General features: G+C 43.8%; 1 protein-coding gene across 1 annotated transcript in view; it reads right to left on the bottom strand.

Moving 5' to 3' along the window:
* hmcn1 (hemicentin 1) overlaps positions 1 to 14,060 on the bottom strand; it is a 276,985-nt gene that overhangs the window by 219,195 nt on the left and 43,730 nt on the right. Inside the window, exons 3-6 of the mRNA XM_034179597.1 lie at positions 11,709 to 11,867; positions 11,496 to 11,618; positions 8,507 to 8,678; positions 7,060 to 7,166 (exon numbers count right to left, since the gene is read on the bottom strand). Of these exons, the coding sequence (XP_034035488.1) occupies positions 7,060 to 7,166; positions 8,507 to 8,678; positions 11,496 to 11,618; positions 11,709 to 11,867 (561 nt within the window). The remainder of the gene's footprint in view (positions 1 to 7,059; positions 7,167 to 8,506; positions 8,679 to 11,495; positions 11,619 to 11,708; positions 11,868 to 14,060) is intronic.

Here is a 14,060-nt window from a genome sequence, read left to right as displayed (position 1 = left end):
GAGAAGACCGTCCGGAAGGCCCTGGCACGGAGCCCGGATCCCGGAACAGGGCCGAAAAATAGACTATACGTCCCACCAGAGGCCAGGGCTGCCGTCCTGGACTTCTGTCACGGGTCCAAGCTCTCCTGCCACCCAGGGGTGCGTAGGACCGTGGCAGTGGTCCGGCAGCGCTTCTGGTGGGCGTCTCTGGAGGCTGACGTCCGGGCTTATATCCAGGCCTGCACCACTTGCGCTAGGGGCAAGGCGGACCACCAGAAGGCACAGGGACTCCTTCAGCCGCTTCCTGTGCCTCATCGCCCCTGGTCCCACATCGGTCTGGATTTCGTCACGGGCCTCCCGCCGTCCCGGGGGCACACCACCATCTTCACGATAGTGGACCGGTTCTCCAAGGCGGCCCACTTCGTGGCCCTCCCGAAGCTCCCATCGGCCCAGGAGACAGCGGATCTCCTGGTCCACCATGTCGTCCGTCTGCATGGGATACCAACAGACATCGTCTCGGATCGCGGTCCCCAGTTCTCCTCGCAGGTGTGGAGAAGTTTCTGCCGGGAACTGGGGGCCACCGTGAGCCTCTCGTCTGGGTATCACCCTCAGACTAACGGACAGGCTGAACGGGCCAATCAAGAGTTGGAGCAGGCCCTGCGTTGTACGACATCCGCACACCCGACGGCTTGGAGTGAACACCTGGCCTGGATCGAGTACGCCCATAACAGCCAAGTGTCCTCTGCCACTGGCCTCTCCCCATTTGAGGTGTGTCTGGGGTACCAACCCCCTTTGTTTCCTGTGGTGGAGGGAGAGGTCGGTGTGCCCTCGGTCCAGGCCCACCTGCGGAGATGCCGTCGGGTGTGGCGCACCGCCCGTTCGGCCTTGTTGAGGGCCTGGACGAGGGCAAAGGCCCATGCAGGCCGTCGACAGTCCCCAGCCCCCGCATACCAGCCCGGGCAGGAGGTATGGCTATCTACGAGGGACATACCTCTCCAGGTGGCTTCCCCAAAATTAAAGGACTGCTATATTGGGCCATTCCGTATCCTCAAGGTCCTCAGTCCCACCGCAGTGAGGCTCCAACTCCTGGCCTCACTGCGGATCCACCCAGTCTTTCATGTCTCCCGGTTGAAACCACATCACACCTCACCTCTCTGTGCACCCGGTCCGGTGCCGCCTCCTGCCCGTATCATCGACGGGGAGCCAGCTTGGACAGTACGCCGGCTCTTGGATGTCCGTCGAATGGGCCGGGGCTTCCAATATTTGGTCGATTTTTACCGACGCCACCCGGACAAGCCTGGTCTGGTCCTGTTGTGTGGGCCGCCAGAAGAGGAGGTACTGCTGGCCCACCACCAGAGGGTGCCCTGCCTGAAGTGCGGGCTTCAGGCACGAGAGGGCGCTGCCGCCTTACAGGAACAGCCGAGGTGACAGCTGTCACTCATCAACTATGACAGCTATCACCGATCATCTGCATCTCACCCTGGATAAAAGCAGGATGACACCTCCACCACATCGCCGAGATATCGACTTCTGTGAGAGGTAACTTTCTCTGCCAGCATTAATTGATTCCAAGAGCTATTGTGTTGCAGCTGTCAACCAGAGGACCGGCGTGGGTTTCGTCCTACTTCCCGTCAGATAAGTGGTTAAACAGACGCTGCACGAGTGTGTGTTAGAGGTGGAGGTGGAATTCCCACCGTTATTGTTACGGGGTGTACACACACCCACACTTGACTGTCTTTGTTCTCCACCAGCAGTACCAGATCCGACACGCTGAGACGGTGGCCACCTGGGGACTTCGGGACTTGGCGGCTCCAGTATCATTCGGGTTCGGTGGCGGTGGAAATCGTGTGGTTCCGGTTCATCTCCAGACGGGCGTCTCCTATCGTCGAGCCTGCCCACATGACACCTTCATTAATTGACTTGTATTTATTCTGTAATCTGCTGTGTGTGGTTGTGACATTCACAACAGTAAAGTGTTCTAATTTAACTCCCTCTATTGTCCATTCATTTACGCCCCCTGTTGTGGGTCCGTGTCACTACACTTTCACAACAGATGGATTTGAATCACATGTGCTTGCATGAGCAAACCTTGAACCTTCGTGCGCATGCGTGAACTTTTTCACGCCTGTCGATTGCATCATTTGCTGGTAAGCTGCCTTTGTGTGAGGGCATGTGTAGTGTGCTCGGCGGATTTCCATTTCAAGGAAAAAGACAGAACGACTGGAGCAGCGCCTCATCAAATTTTGCCAGAAACTGGGCGACAGCCAGGTGGAAACCATTCGGATGATTCAGATGGCTTTCGGTGACTTTTCAGTCGTGTGACTATCTAAGAAATTGTGGAAGAGGTGGGCATGTCACAGCATGTCCTGTGAGACTTCAACACAAAGGCGCTTTTGCTCCGCCGTTAGCAGCAGCATGAATTTCACCGCCACTGTTTTCATGCCCAAATCTTCAGTCACAGTGGAATTTACCGAAAAAGTGCTGATGTCCAGCTGTTCCGCAATTTCTCGGATAGTCACACGACAGTCTCGCATCACCACAGCGTTCACTTTGGAAATGATCTGGTCATTTCAGCATGTTGATGGCCGACCGGAGCGTGGCTCGCTCTCCACCGCTGTGCAGACGTCTTTAAAGCGGTTGTACTACTCCTTAATCTGTGTGATGCCCATAGGATCATCACCGAAAGCCATCTGAATCTTCTGAATGGTTCCCACCTGGCTGTCGCCCAGTTTCTGGCAAAATTTGATGCGGCACTGCTCCAGTCCAGTTCCTTGAAATGAAAATCCGCTGAGCGCACAACACACGTCCCACACAAAGGCTGTTTACCAGGAAATGATGCAATCGACAGGCGTGAAAAAGTTCACGCATGCGCACAAAGGTTCAAGGTTTGCTCATGCAAGCACACATGATTCAAATCCATCAGGTTTTTGCAAAAAATAAAATGGTCCGATACTTTTCTAACAGACCTCGTATGATGGCTTTTGCACATGTCCCGGAGGCAAAACCCTTCTGCATTTTCCCACACTTTTCCGAAAATGTAAAATGTCTCTGTTGACATCTCAAAACTGTCTTCTGTTGAAGAGCATGACATCGTTTTCATGGATTTCATTTTGCAGAAGAGGATTAGGAGACACCCGCTCAGCAAACGGTAGGTTCCAATGAACACATATTGTACGTGCTTGCCCACTTTCACCTGTTACACCCATTAAGCTTAGCGGTTAGCATTGGTGTCTCACAGCAACAAGGTCGTGCGATTGCTTCCTGCCTTTTCTGTGTGGACTTTGCATGTTCTCCCCATGTCAGCGTGGTTTCCTCCAGGCACTCCAGTTTCCTCCCACAATCAAAACATGCTTATGTAGGGTCTGCTCCTTTCTCTGCCCCTGACCAAGGCAGCGTCTCTACATGTGGAGCTAGTCCCCGGGCGTCGGACCGTGGCTGCCCACTGCTCCTAGTGGTTGGATCGAGTCTAACTGTAATTAGGATGGGTTAAATGCAGTGGACAAATTTCATTGAACAACCACTGATTATACCTACATTCAGATCCTGATTAGGTATCCAGTTTTCTTTGTCCAAATGTAGACAATCAGATATCCAAAATCAACAGTGGGAGAACGCACCTCTGCCAAAAACTGTTTTTGTGCTTAGTTCATTAAATGGAAAATAGCTGCTCCTTAAAGGGAGAGGGTGTTGTCTTTCTGTTTCTCTTCCACAGACTGCATGGTTGTGTCACTTAAAACATGCAGAAGTCCACCTACTTAATTCTACAGCCCTTTTGCACTTAAAATGCACTAAAATGCACTACACAATAAATTTTTGCTGAGTAAAATTTACTCTGCCGTGATAACATTTTGTCCCAGTCTAAATAGAGTAAAATACACTATTATAGGGTGAAATCAGCTCTACTGTCTTGTCAAATCAAGTGTTTCTACTCCAATAAGAGTTGATTTTACACTGTGATAGAGTTGATTTAGCACTGTGATAGAGTATATTTAACTCTATTTAGATGGGACCAAATGTTACCCCAGCAGAGTAAATTTTACTCTGCAAAATTTACTGTGTTGTTGGTAGAGCAGAGCAGGTAGCAAGACCCAGGCTGACAGCAGGTATAATCCATCTACCAGTCTCAAGCTCTTTCTTTCCCCCTACTCATGACTAAGATCCTGAGATACTTAAACTCCTCCGCTTGGGGCAATAACTCTTCCCTGACACAGAGGAGGCAATCCATCCTTTTACAACAGAGGACCATGGTCTCAAATATGGAGGTACTGATCCTTATCCCAATCACTTCACAATGGACGTCGAACCCACCAAGTGCTCAGTGCTCAACAGAACAGCATCATCCCCAAAAAGCAGAGATGCGAATCTGAGGTCACTAAACTGGAAAGCCTCCAGTCCCTGACTGAGGTCACCAAACTGGAGACCCTCCAATCCCTGACTGAGGTCACCAAACTGGAAATCCTCCAATTCCTGACTGAGGTCAACAAACTGGAGACCTTCCAATCCCCGACTGAGGTCACCAAAGTAAAGACCCTCCAATCCCTGACTGAGGTCACCAAACTAGATATTCTCTATTCCCTGACTGGCCCTCGAAATCCTTTCCATGAAAATCACAAACAGGACTGACGACAACAGGTAGCCCTGGCGGAGTCCAACACCCACCAGAAACAGGTCTGATGAGATCCCAAGAGTGTGGACACAGCTTGTAATTTGGTTATATAGAGACCAGAGTACGTGTTGCATTGGACTCGGTACCCCATACTCCCACCAACATCACCCACAAGACACCTGATATATAACCAGCTGAGTGTGTGAAAGGGGCTTATGGTGTATGCCAAAGAAATCTAAAATCACCCTCTTATCGGAGGTGAAAAACAAGTGTAAAAGCAAGTCCTACTCTATGTATTCAAATCCTTAAAACATCTTACATCCATACTCATCTTCTCACACAAACACTTTCCGTTGAGATATGAGGAGTGATTGAAAAGTTTTGGGCCTGATCAAGAAGTAACTACAACTGACTTAATGTAATGCCTTATTTTTCAACATAATCCCATTAAAAATCCACACACCTTTTCCATCTTCGCTCCCATGCCTTAATACCATTCTCATAAAAGGTCTTATTCTGGAGCTTAAGGAAGACTTCCAATGCGGATTTGACATCATTATCAGTCCTATAATGACTTTCAGCAAAATTACTTTTATTGTTTAAAAACAGATGGAAGTGCGAAGGTGCCAAATTAGGGGAATAAGCCACATTCATGAATGGGAGCCATTGCACTGACCCACGTGTGGACCAGAGCATTGTCCTGATGAAACAGAACACCTCGTTGGAGCATTCCACGCCGCTTCTGCTTCATTGTCTTCCTCAGTTGTCTCAAAAAGGAAGCATAATAAGAAACACTGATGGTGTATTCCTTCGGCAGATAGTTCACCATTGTGATGCCTCAGCATCCCAGAAGACAGATGCCATGACCTTTTCAGCAGGTGAGACAGCTTTGGATTTCTTTGGCGGGGAAGAACCCACATTTCCATGGCTTTGACTGTTTGTTGGACTCCGGTTCAAAGTGCTGGACTTATGTCTCATCCCAAGACCCAAGTCACGAATCGTTGCATGAAGTCATCCAGATCTGCCTCAAAAAGCCGAAAATTCTCCCTGGACATCTGGAACTTCATGTGTTTCTAAACAGTCGTGAGAAGCCTTGTGACCCATCGTACTGAAAGTTTCATCATTCTCAGTTCTTCCGTCTCTCTCTTGGAAAATGCCTAAAGTACCAAATATGTGATGCTCACTTACTCTTCTTTCAGTGAGGACCATATCATGGATCATCTGGATCATATCAGTCGAGGTGGCAGTTCTGGATCTTCCTGATCTTGCTCCATCTTCTATGCTTATTCTGCCCCTCCTGAATTTGGCTGCCCAACGTATAACTGTAGCATAAGATGGAGCATCCTCCCTGTAATGTCAATACCACGTCCTCACATATCTCCTTTGGAGACACTCCCTTTTTTGTGAGATACTGAATCAATCAATCAATCAATCAATCAATCAATAAACATTCATTAATAAAGTGCTTTACAGCACCAGATGGTGTCCAAAGTTCTTAACAGTAAAAACACAGATTCACAAAAATAAAACACACATACAATAAATTTAAAACAGCACATAAAAACAGAACATGTCACCTCCCCACTAGGTGTTAAAAGCCAGTTTAAATAAATAAGTCTTTAACTTAGATTTAAAAAGTGCTAGGTCAGGAATAATGCGTAAGTCGAGAGGTAGCTTGTTCCATAGTCTGTGGCCAGCTACCGCAAAAGCACGATCACCCCAAAATTTATATCTTGGCCTCGGAACATCTAAGTAAAGTTGGCCAGATGCCCGTAATGTCCTACTGTAGGTGCGCAAAGTTAAAATTTCAGACATGCAAGGAGGTGCAAGGCCATAAATAGCTTTAAAAACATTAAAATCTTAAAATCAATTCTAAAACGAACTGGAAGTCAGTGGATTGAATACAGGACAGGTGTAATATCCTCACATCTAAAAGTGTATGTTAAAAGATGAGCAGCAGCATTCTGCACCAATTGGAGACGTGCAAGAGAAGCACGATTAATGCCAGAATAAAGTGCATTACAAGAATCAAGTCTAGAGCTGATGAAAGCTGATGAATCACAGGACGCCCACCAGCTTTGTCCATTTTGCCAATATGACACACCTTTCCTTACTTCACTGAAAATATTGTGTTTAGATGCAAAAGATGGAGAACCACGTCCTACTTTTTCTGGGCCAAGCTCAAAACTTTTCATTCACCCCTCATAACAGTTTGTTTTACATCTGATGTCAGATCACTATTTGGTGACAGCAAAAATATAACAGGTTCACATGTAAGACGTCCAACAGGTGTTCACAGAGAACACAGCAGTCAGCACAGACCTAAATCAGTCAGGTAAAAATGTTTGTCATTTCCCAAGGTCTGGCACTGAATGTGCAGGCAGCCAAAGCGTTTAAACTTTTTTTTTTTTGCATTATCTGCAACAGTGTGACAGGTTGTGTTGCCATTTCCACATAGTGATTAAATTGCTTACCTTAATAGACCACATCCCAGGGTGTGGATCCTTGATGTTGACAACTTTGGCAGAGTTAGGAATGTGCAAGAGCTCTGTCAGGCCATCACTTTTCCCAATGAGCTTCCCTAGAGATCAAATGTGCACATGTTCTGCAGTTGTAACTGGTACATATGAATTCTTAAACCTCTTGATGCACATTAGGAAGTTCTGGTTATATATAAACACAAATGTTTCTGTGTAGGCTCTCAGTTGTCCAGGTGGTTTCCATAGTAGAGAAGCTTGAATCTTCGACTGGACTGGGTTGCTTGACGTGAGGACGTTTCGCTTCAAATCGCAGAAGCTTCCTCAGCTAAAATTCTTGCTCTGGTAGTATCACTTCCGTCTTGACTCTTGTAGAGAAGAATAAAACAGAAGCCAACAAAAGCTGAAGTTTTTAACCTAACCAGACCCCTCCTACCGAGAGGCCGACTGCTACAGCCTAGTGACTAAACAATAGCTCTAATTAGCACCTATTGTGCTCTAGTTAGCACCCTCCTAATGACAGGGCAGCTGTCCCTCCTAATGATGGGACGGAAATCTCTCCTGATGGCTCCCTTGACGACTCTCCTGATGACGTGAATGACTCATTACCATGATTAGATTAGCATTACCATGCTAAGATTTGGCTAGGAAGTTAAAATCTTAGCCAGAGAGAAGAAATGGTTTGAAAGAGGTGTCAAGGAAGCATTCTTTGTAAAACAGTTGAAACCCAGCCTTAACCGGGGAGGGGGTCTCAGACACGCTTTGTCCCTTGTTTACAATGGGGTACTCAGGTCAAAGCAGTTTCAGTCTTTTGTTCATGGTAATGAGTCATTCACGTCATCAGGAGAGTTGTCAAGGGAGCCATCAGGAGAGACTTCCGTCCCATCATTAGGAGGGACAGCTGCCCTCTCATTAGGAGGGTGCTAACTAGAGCACAATAGGTGCTAATTAGAACTATTGTTTAGTCACTAGCCTGTAGCAGTTGGCCTCTCGGTAGGAGGGAGCAGTTGGCCTCTCAGTAGGAGGGAGCCAGCTTTTGTTGGCTTCTGTTTTATTCTTCTCTGCAAGAGTCAAGACGGAAGTCAGACTACCAGAGCAAGAATTTTAGCTGACGAAGCTTCTGCGATTTGAAGCGAAACGTTCTTACGTCAAGCAACCCAGTCCAGTCGAAGATTCAAGCTTCTCTAAAATAAACACAAATGCTAATTGGCCTGAATTGAAGGCTGCTGTGTATGTTTTAACCATTAACCATGACATCGCAAATGAATCAAACATATGCTGAATGCGAAGACCTCAGACGACAATAGAATCAGTGGAAAATTCTTTGTTTACTCACTCAGTCTCAGTCTACATTCGACGATTACTAAAAACCATCAGATAAAAGAAGCTGAATACTGAATTTTAATCTTTAAAACTTGTGACTGTTTGATATCGCTGATCATACCCTGGGGGCTTTGTATCTCAATGTCAGGTGCTGGGCCACTGAGCGCCACAGTGACTTCCTTCAAACTGAGGTCAAAGGGCATTTGCCATGTGTTGTTGACTCCGCTGTTGTGATCGGTGGAAAGCAGGTGGACCTTGGACGATTGTACAGCTTCCTCCACCCACTTCAGAACCTGCAAAATAATGTGACAAACTTAATTCATAGTGTGTAAAATATCTGCTGTCTGATGAAAAGCCATTAAAGTGACAGCTGATTTTAAAGTTCTACTACAAATTTACATAATTCTAAACAGTTATGTGCCATGTTATCTTTTGGAGCTCATCGAGCCTTATGTGCCATCTCATACACTGCATTCTGCAGGTTTACGCTTTGTTCCTAAGATTACAAAGATTTCTGCTTATTGTGCTTCCACTTTATGGAAAAATTTGCTCTAATCACTAATCATGATGTCTAATCAGCATCTTGATATGGCACACCTGTGAGGTGGGATGGATTATCTCAGCAAAGGAGAAGTGCTCACTATCACAGATTTAGACTGGTTTGTGAACAATATTTGAGGGAAATGGTGATATTGTGTATGTGGAAAAAGTTTTAGATCTTTGAGTTCATCTCATACAAAATGGGAGCAAAACCAAAAGTGTTGCGTTTATATTTTTGTTGAGTGTACTTGAAGGCCAATCACAAAATATATCCGTTTTAACCATTTACACTCACTGGCCACTTTATTAAGTTCACCTTGCTAGTACCGGGTTCGACTCTCTTTTTCCTTCAAAACTGCCTTAATTCTTCATAGTATAGCTTCAACAAGGCTTTGGAAACAGTCCTCAGAGATGTTGACCCATATTTCTATTTATTTCTTTTTTTATAGCACCAAATCACAAAAAAAGTTGCCTCAACGCGCTTCACACAACTACCTCGTAAGGTCTAACCTTACCAACCCCTAGAGCAAGCACACAGGTGACAGTGGTAAGGAAAAACTCCCTCTGATGATTTGAGGAAGAAACCTCAAGCAGACCAGACTCAAAGGGTGAACCTCTGCTTGGGACATGCTACCTACACACTTGACAATACAAAAACAGGAAATTTTGAGAAATTACCTACTCCCATCTCAGGATGGAGCCGCACCTCAACTAGAGAGAAAAAGCAGAATCGGGCAGCAGAAAGACAACAAATACAGTATAATTTGTCAGCATTAAGCAACAACATATTAACATGATAGCATCACACAGTCGCCCATTCTCCCCTGACCTCTGACATCAGCAAGGCATTTTCATCCACAGAACCGCCCTTCACTGGATATCTTCTCTTTTTTGTACCATTTTCTGTTAACCTGAGAGATGGCTGTGTGTGAAAATCCCAGTGGATCAGCAGTTTCTGAAACACTCAGACCAGCCTGTATGGTACCAACAACCATGTCAAGTTCAAAGTCACTTAAATCCGTTCTGATGCCCGGTTTGAACTTCAACAAGTCATCTTCATCACATCTAGATTCCTAAATGTATTGAGTTGTTGCCATATGTGACTGGCTGATTAGCAATTTGTGTTAACATGCAATTGAACAGGTGTACCTAATAAAGTGGCTAGTGAGTGCATAATTAACATATGTTTTTTTAAATCATCTTAACTAATTTTTCTGATTAGTTATGTGTGTTTGAATTTCTACGTTGCTTGATGGTTGTTACATTTTAATGTTGCATGGAAAATGAATGTGCTGTAGAAATTAATAAATGATGATGGTGATGATCATGTGGTACAGTATTACCTGTTAAATAAACTTAATTAATACCTTTATATTAAACAATAAACTACCTAGTAATATGCAGCTGCATAAAAGGCTGTTCTCTCAACATTTGCAAAGCCTTGATCAGGAAGTTACCAACATTCCCTCTGTGTCATTACCCAACTTAATCCCTCCAGTCTGTGAGCAAAAAGCAGCAGTTACTGTTTGAGGCACAAATGCCCTTAAAGAATTCATTTTGGCCAAGGTCAATGAGTTTGATTTTCAACCTGATTTGGACCAAACGCGGCACACATTCTCCACCTACAACCACCAAAGCCTATAACTCTGTCTGAGTTGTCTAGTTGTCTTGGAGGCTTCCCTCAGCAGTCTCCTTCCAACACTGTAATTCAAATGTTGAGAAATACCTACTTGACACAGATTTACCATACAGTACCCTACTGTTTATATTTCTTAATGATTGATATAACTAAAGTCCAAGACATATTCATTGACTTGGAAATGTACATGTATCCATCCCATGACTTGTCTCCAGAAAAGTGGCTGCAAAAGTGATGATTTAAATCTTATATTTAGAATAAATTATCCTTGTCCCAACTTTTTTGAGAATGTGTTGCACGCCTCAAATGCAGAAATGGATGCGCAATATTAACAAATGAAATTTAGTTGACCACACAAAACATGAAATATGGGCAATTCTACGGTAACGGAATTACAATCTGAGCTAATCTGTCATATTAGATGCCATATGTCCAGATTTTGCTGCTGTTGTAATTCCATTACCATAGAATTGCCCATATCTTGCCTTCATACACTGTGCCGTGAAACAGAAATCAAAGTAAATGTAAGGATCACTGTGTTTTTGTTTTGTATTTTTCCCCATATCACCCAACTTTTTCTGATTTAAGGTTTTATTACCTGGTGTTAAATGGTGTCATTCTTGTGTATGAAGGAGTCTTATTCTCTTTCAGCAACAAAATAGTAAAACTATTCCTGCCTTTGGTTTGGACTCACCGCCTGGTACAACACTGCTGATTTACATTTCTTGGCAATGTTGGAAAGAAGCTAAAGCATGCATCGGGGAATGAAATGCTTTTTGCACATCTGATGTGGAGTCCAGACAAAACGTGGACTCAGCGAAGGGCATGGAAGAGGCAGTAAAATTTAACAAGCATTTATTTTTTCTGAAACCAGAAAATCTTTGAAGCAAAGAAGAAGAAAAAATGCGTAGCTTCATAATGATCTTCGTACCTCGTTGACCTGTTTTTTGTCGAGGTGGAAGACCTGACCAGAGCTAGTGGAGGCGATCTCTTCGTAAACCTTGTAGCCGATGTGATTCCTGTCGTCGCAGTCCCCGGTCAGCACAAACACCACCTACATGCACGAACGTGCACAATCACAGATGAGACGTCTGTGCATCGGAGTCGGCAAACACAATATAATACAGATAACATTTCTTCAAACCTGTGACTGTTTCTGCTGAATGAGCTGCAGCACTTCATGCGTCAGTTTGTAATCTTTGGAACGGGCATCTGTGAAAACGTATATATAGGAGCCTGGCAAGGAGATCTCCAAGGCAATTTTAATAGCACCGATGCTCATCTCAGGACAGTCACCCCCTCCCTGCAAATTACAGCAACAATTAGAACAGCATCGGGACCATGTACATGCAATTAGCATGTGTGTATGTAAATTTGTGCCTCACCACCATAGGTTCCTGGATTGTGCAGCAATAATGTTAATATGTTATCATTTAACATGCTCAGGGCCAATATTGGTTCACGATTGATGCAAATGGAGACTAATACATATTCAGCACCTTGGAAATATTCAAAAGAAAAATGACTGTATAAGATAAGAGTCATATTAAAAATACTCCTTATAATTACTTTGTCCAGTTACTTACATCCTCTGAAAACAGACGGACTGTGTAAAAAAAAATTGCTGTAGTTCCTAAATGGTTAATGTGACATTTTTTTGTTCAACCCCTTGAATTAAAGTTAAAAGTCTTCACTACCAAAACATTTTGATTGTATAATTTTAAGACCATTGTGATGGTGTATAGAAGCAAAATAAAAAATTGGTCACTGTGCAAATACTTATGGAAATTCATGATAAACAGTAAACTTTAATTGTTAATTTAAGCTCACTGGTGTTGTCCCGACCTGTGTTGTATCATCTATGTATTTTATTCATCATACTATAATTTGAGCAATGATGTGTCTGTTCCCAGGTCCTTTGTGCGATTCCTAACGAAGTTGGATTGTGTATGAAGGCCAACCCCAGAAAAGCCCTTGAAGGGTTGGTTTTGGCAAAGGAAAAGGTCTTTTTTTATTTTGATTTCTTATGTCAGTTTACATCAAACTTGGCACACGTGTTGGTAGGTCCCAGAATTGCCAAGGTCAGGTCAACTTTGTCAGAGGTCAGTCTTTGGGGTTACGTTTAAAGTTAAGGTTGTGTGTATCTGTTTGTTTGTTATTCAACGCCTCCCAGGTTCTTTAGCTGATTTCTACCAAATTTGGTATGTGGTTTTAGGTCCACCATGGAACTGCACTATCAGGGTTTGTTTTAGCAAAAAGGTCATGATGATTGGAGTCAAGATCAACAAATTTCTATTTTAAATCAGATTAGGGCCAAACCTGGCACATGTACATAGTTGGGTCTTGAGTTGGCCTGGACAGATCGGTCTTTGGGGTTAAGGTTAAGGTCATGTCTGTCTTTCTGTTTGCTGGTTGACTCCAAGGTTCTTTAGCTGATTTCTACCAAATTTGGAATGTGGTTTTAGGTCCACCATGGAACTGCACTTTCAGGGTTTGTTTTAGCAAAAAGGTCATGATGATTGGGGTCAAGGTCACCAAATTTCTATTTTAAATCAGATTAAGGCCAAACCTGGCACATGCACATAGCTGGGTCTTGAATTGGCCTGGACAGATCAGTCTTTGGTGTTAAGGTTAAGGTCATGTCTGTCTTTCTGTTTGTTGGTTGACTCCTCCGAGGTTCTTTGGCTGATTTCTACCAAATTTGGTATGTGGCTTTACGTCTATGCCAGAATTATACTTAAAGGACTCATTTTAGCAAAGATAATGTTTTTTTATGGTCAAGGTCAATAAAATTCATTTTAAATCAGGTTAGGGTCAAACCTGCCACATGTGGTCAATCATTTTGTTGAAGGTCATGCACACTGAGGTCAAACATGCAGATTTCCTACAGGCAAAGAATCATGTAATTTTTCTGTAAGTTTGATCCTAGACAAGGTGTCCACGTCCTTACCTAACTGAACTGCCTTCATGACTGCATGTACATGGGTACTATTACATCTAATTTTAATTTAATTATTACATCAACACAATAGATTGGATGTGGTTACGGCTCACTGGAATTACATGACAAACTGTTTGCAAGGAAAATTTTTTAAATGCATAAAAATGTACATAATCATAATTCAGCAATTGCGCCGTGTGAACCTTTGCATACGGCACACAGGAGCACAGCGCAAATTGCATCTGAATAAAAAGAATTACAGGCCTTGTGTAAATTCTACACGATCAATATCAAATTCTGCTCAATAGACAAAGAGGGAAAAACATAACTTTGTTTCTAATCATACTGATAGAGAAAACATATGTGAGGGTTTTCATCACCTACTCTGTGCCTGTGTCTGACCTATGGGGTCAGAGGTCAATATATTCTAGCAGACACATGTCTCTTAGTGTGTCTGAAGGGATCAGTAATTTTAGCACTGATGTGCATCAAACCCCAAGAGTAACATCTGGAAATGAGTGACCCGTGATTGCACGTCAAGACTGATGGAATGTG

This window comes from Thalassophryne amazonica, chromosome 10 (assembly GCF_902500255.1).
Source record: "Thalassophryne amazonica chromosome 10, fThaAma1.1, whole genome shotgun sequence".
In the NCBI taxonomy this organism is placed as follows: domain Eukaryota; kingdom Metazoa; phylum Chordata; class Actinopteri; order Batrachoidiformes; family Batrachoididae; genus Thalassophryne; species Thalassophryne amazonica.
Note: the sequence above shows the minus strand (reverse complement) of the source record. Positions and strands in the feature narration are given on the sequence as shown.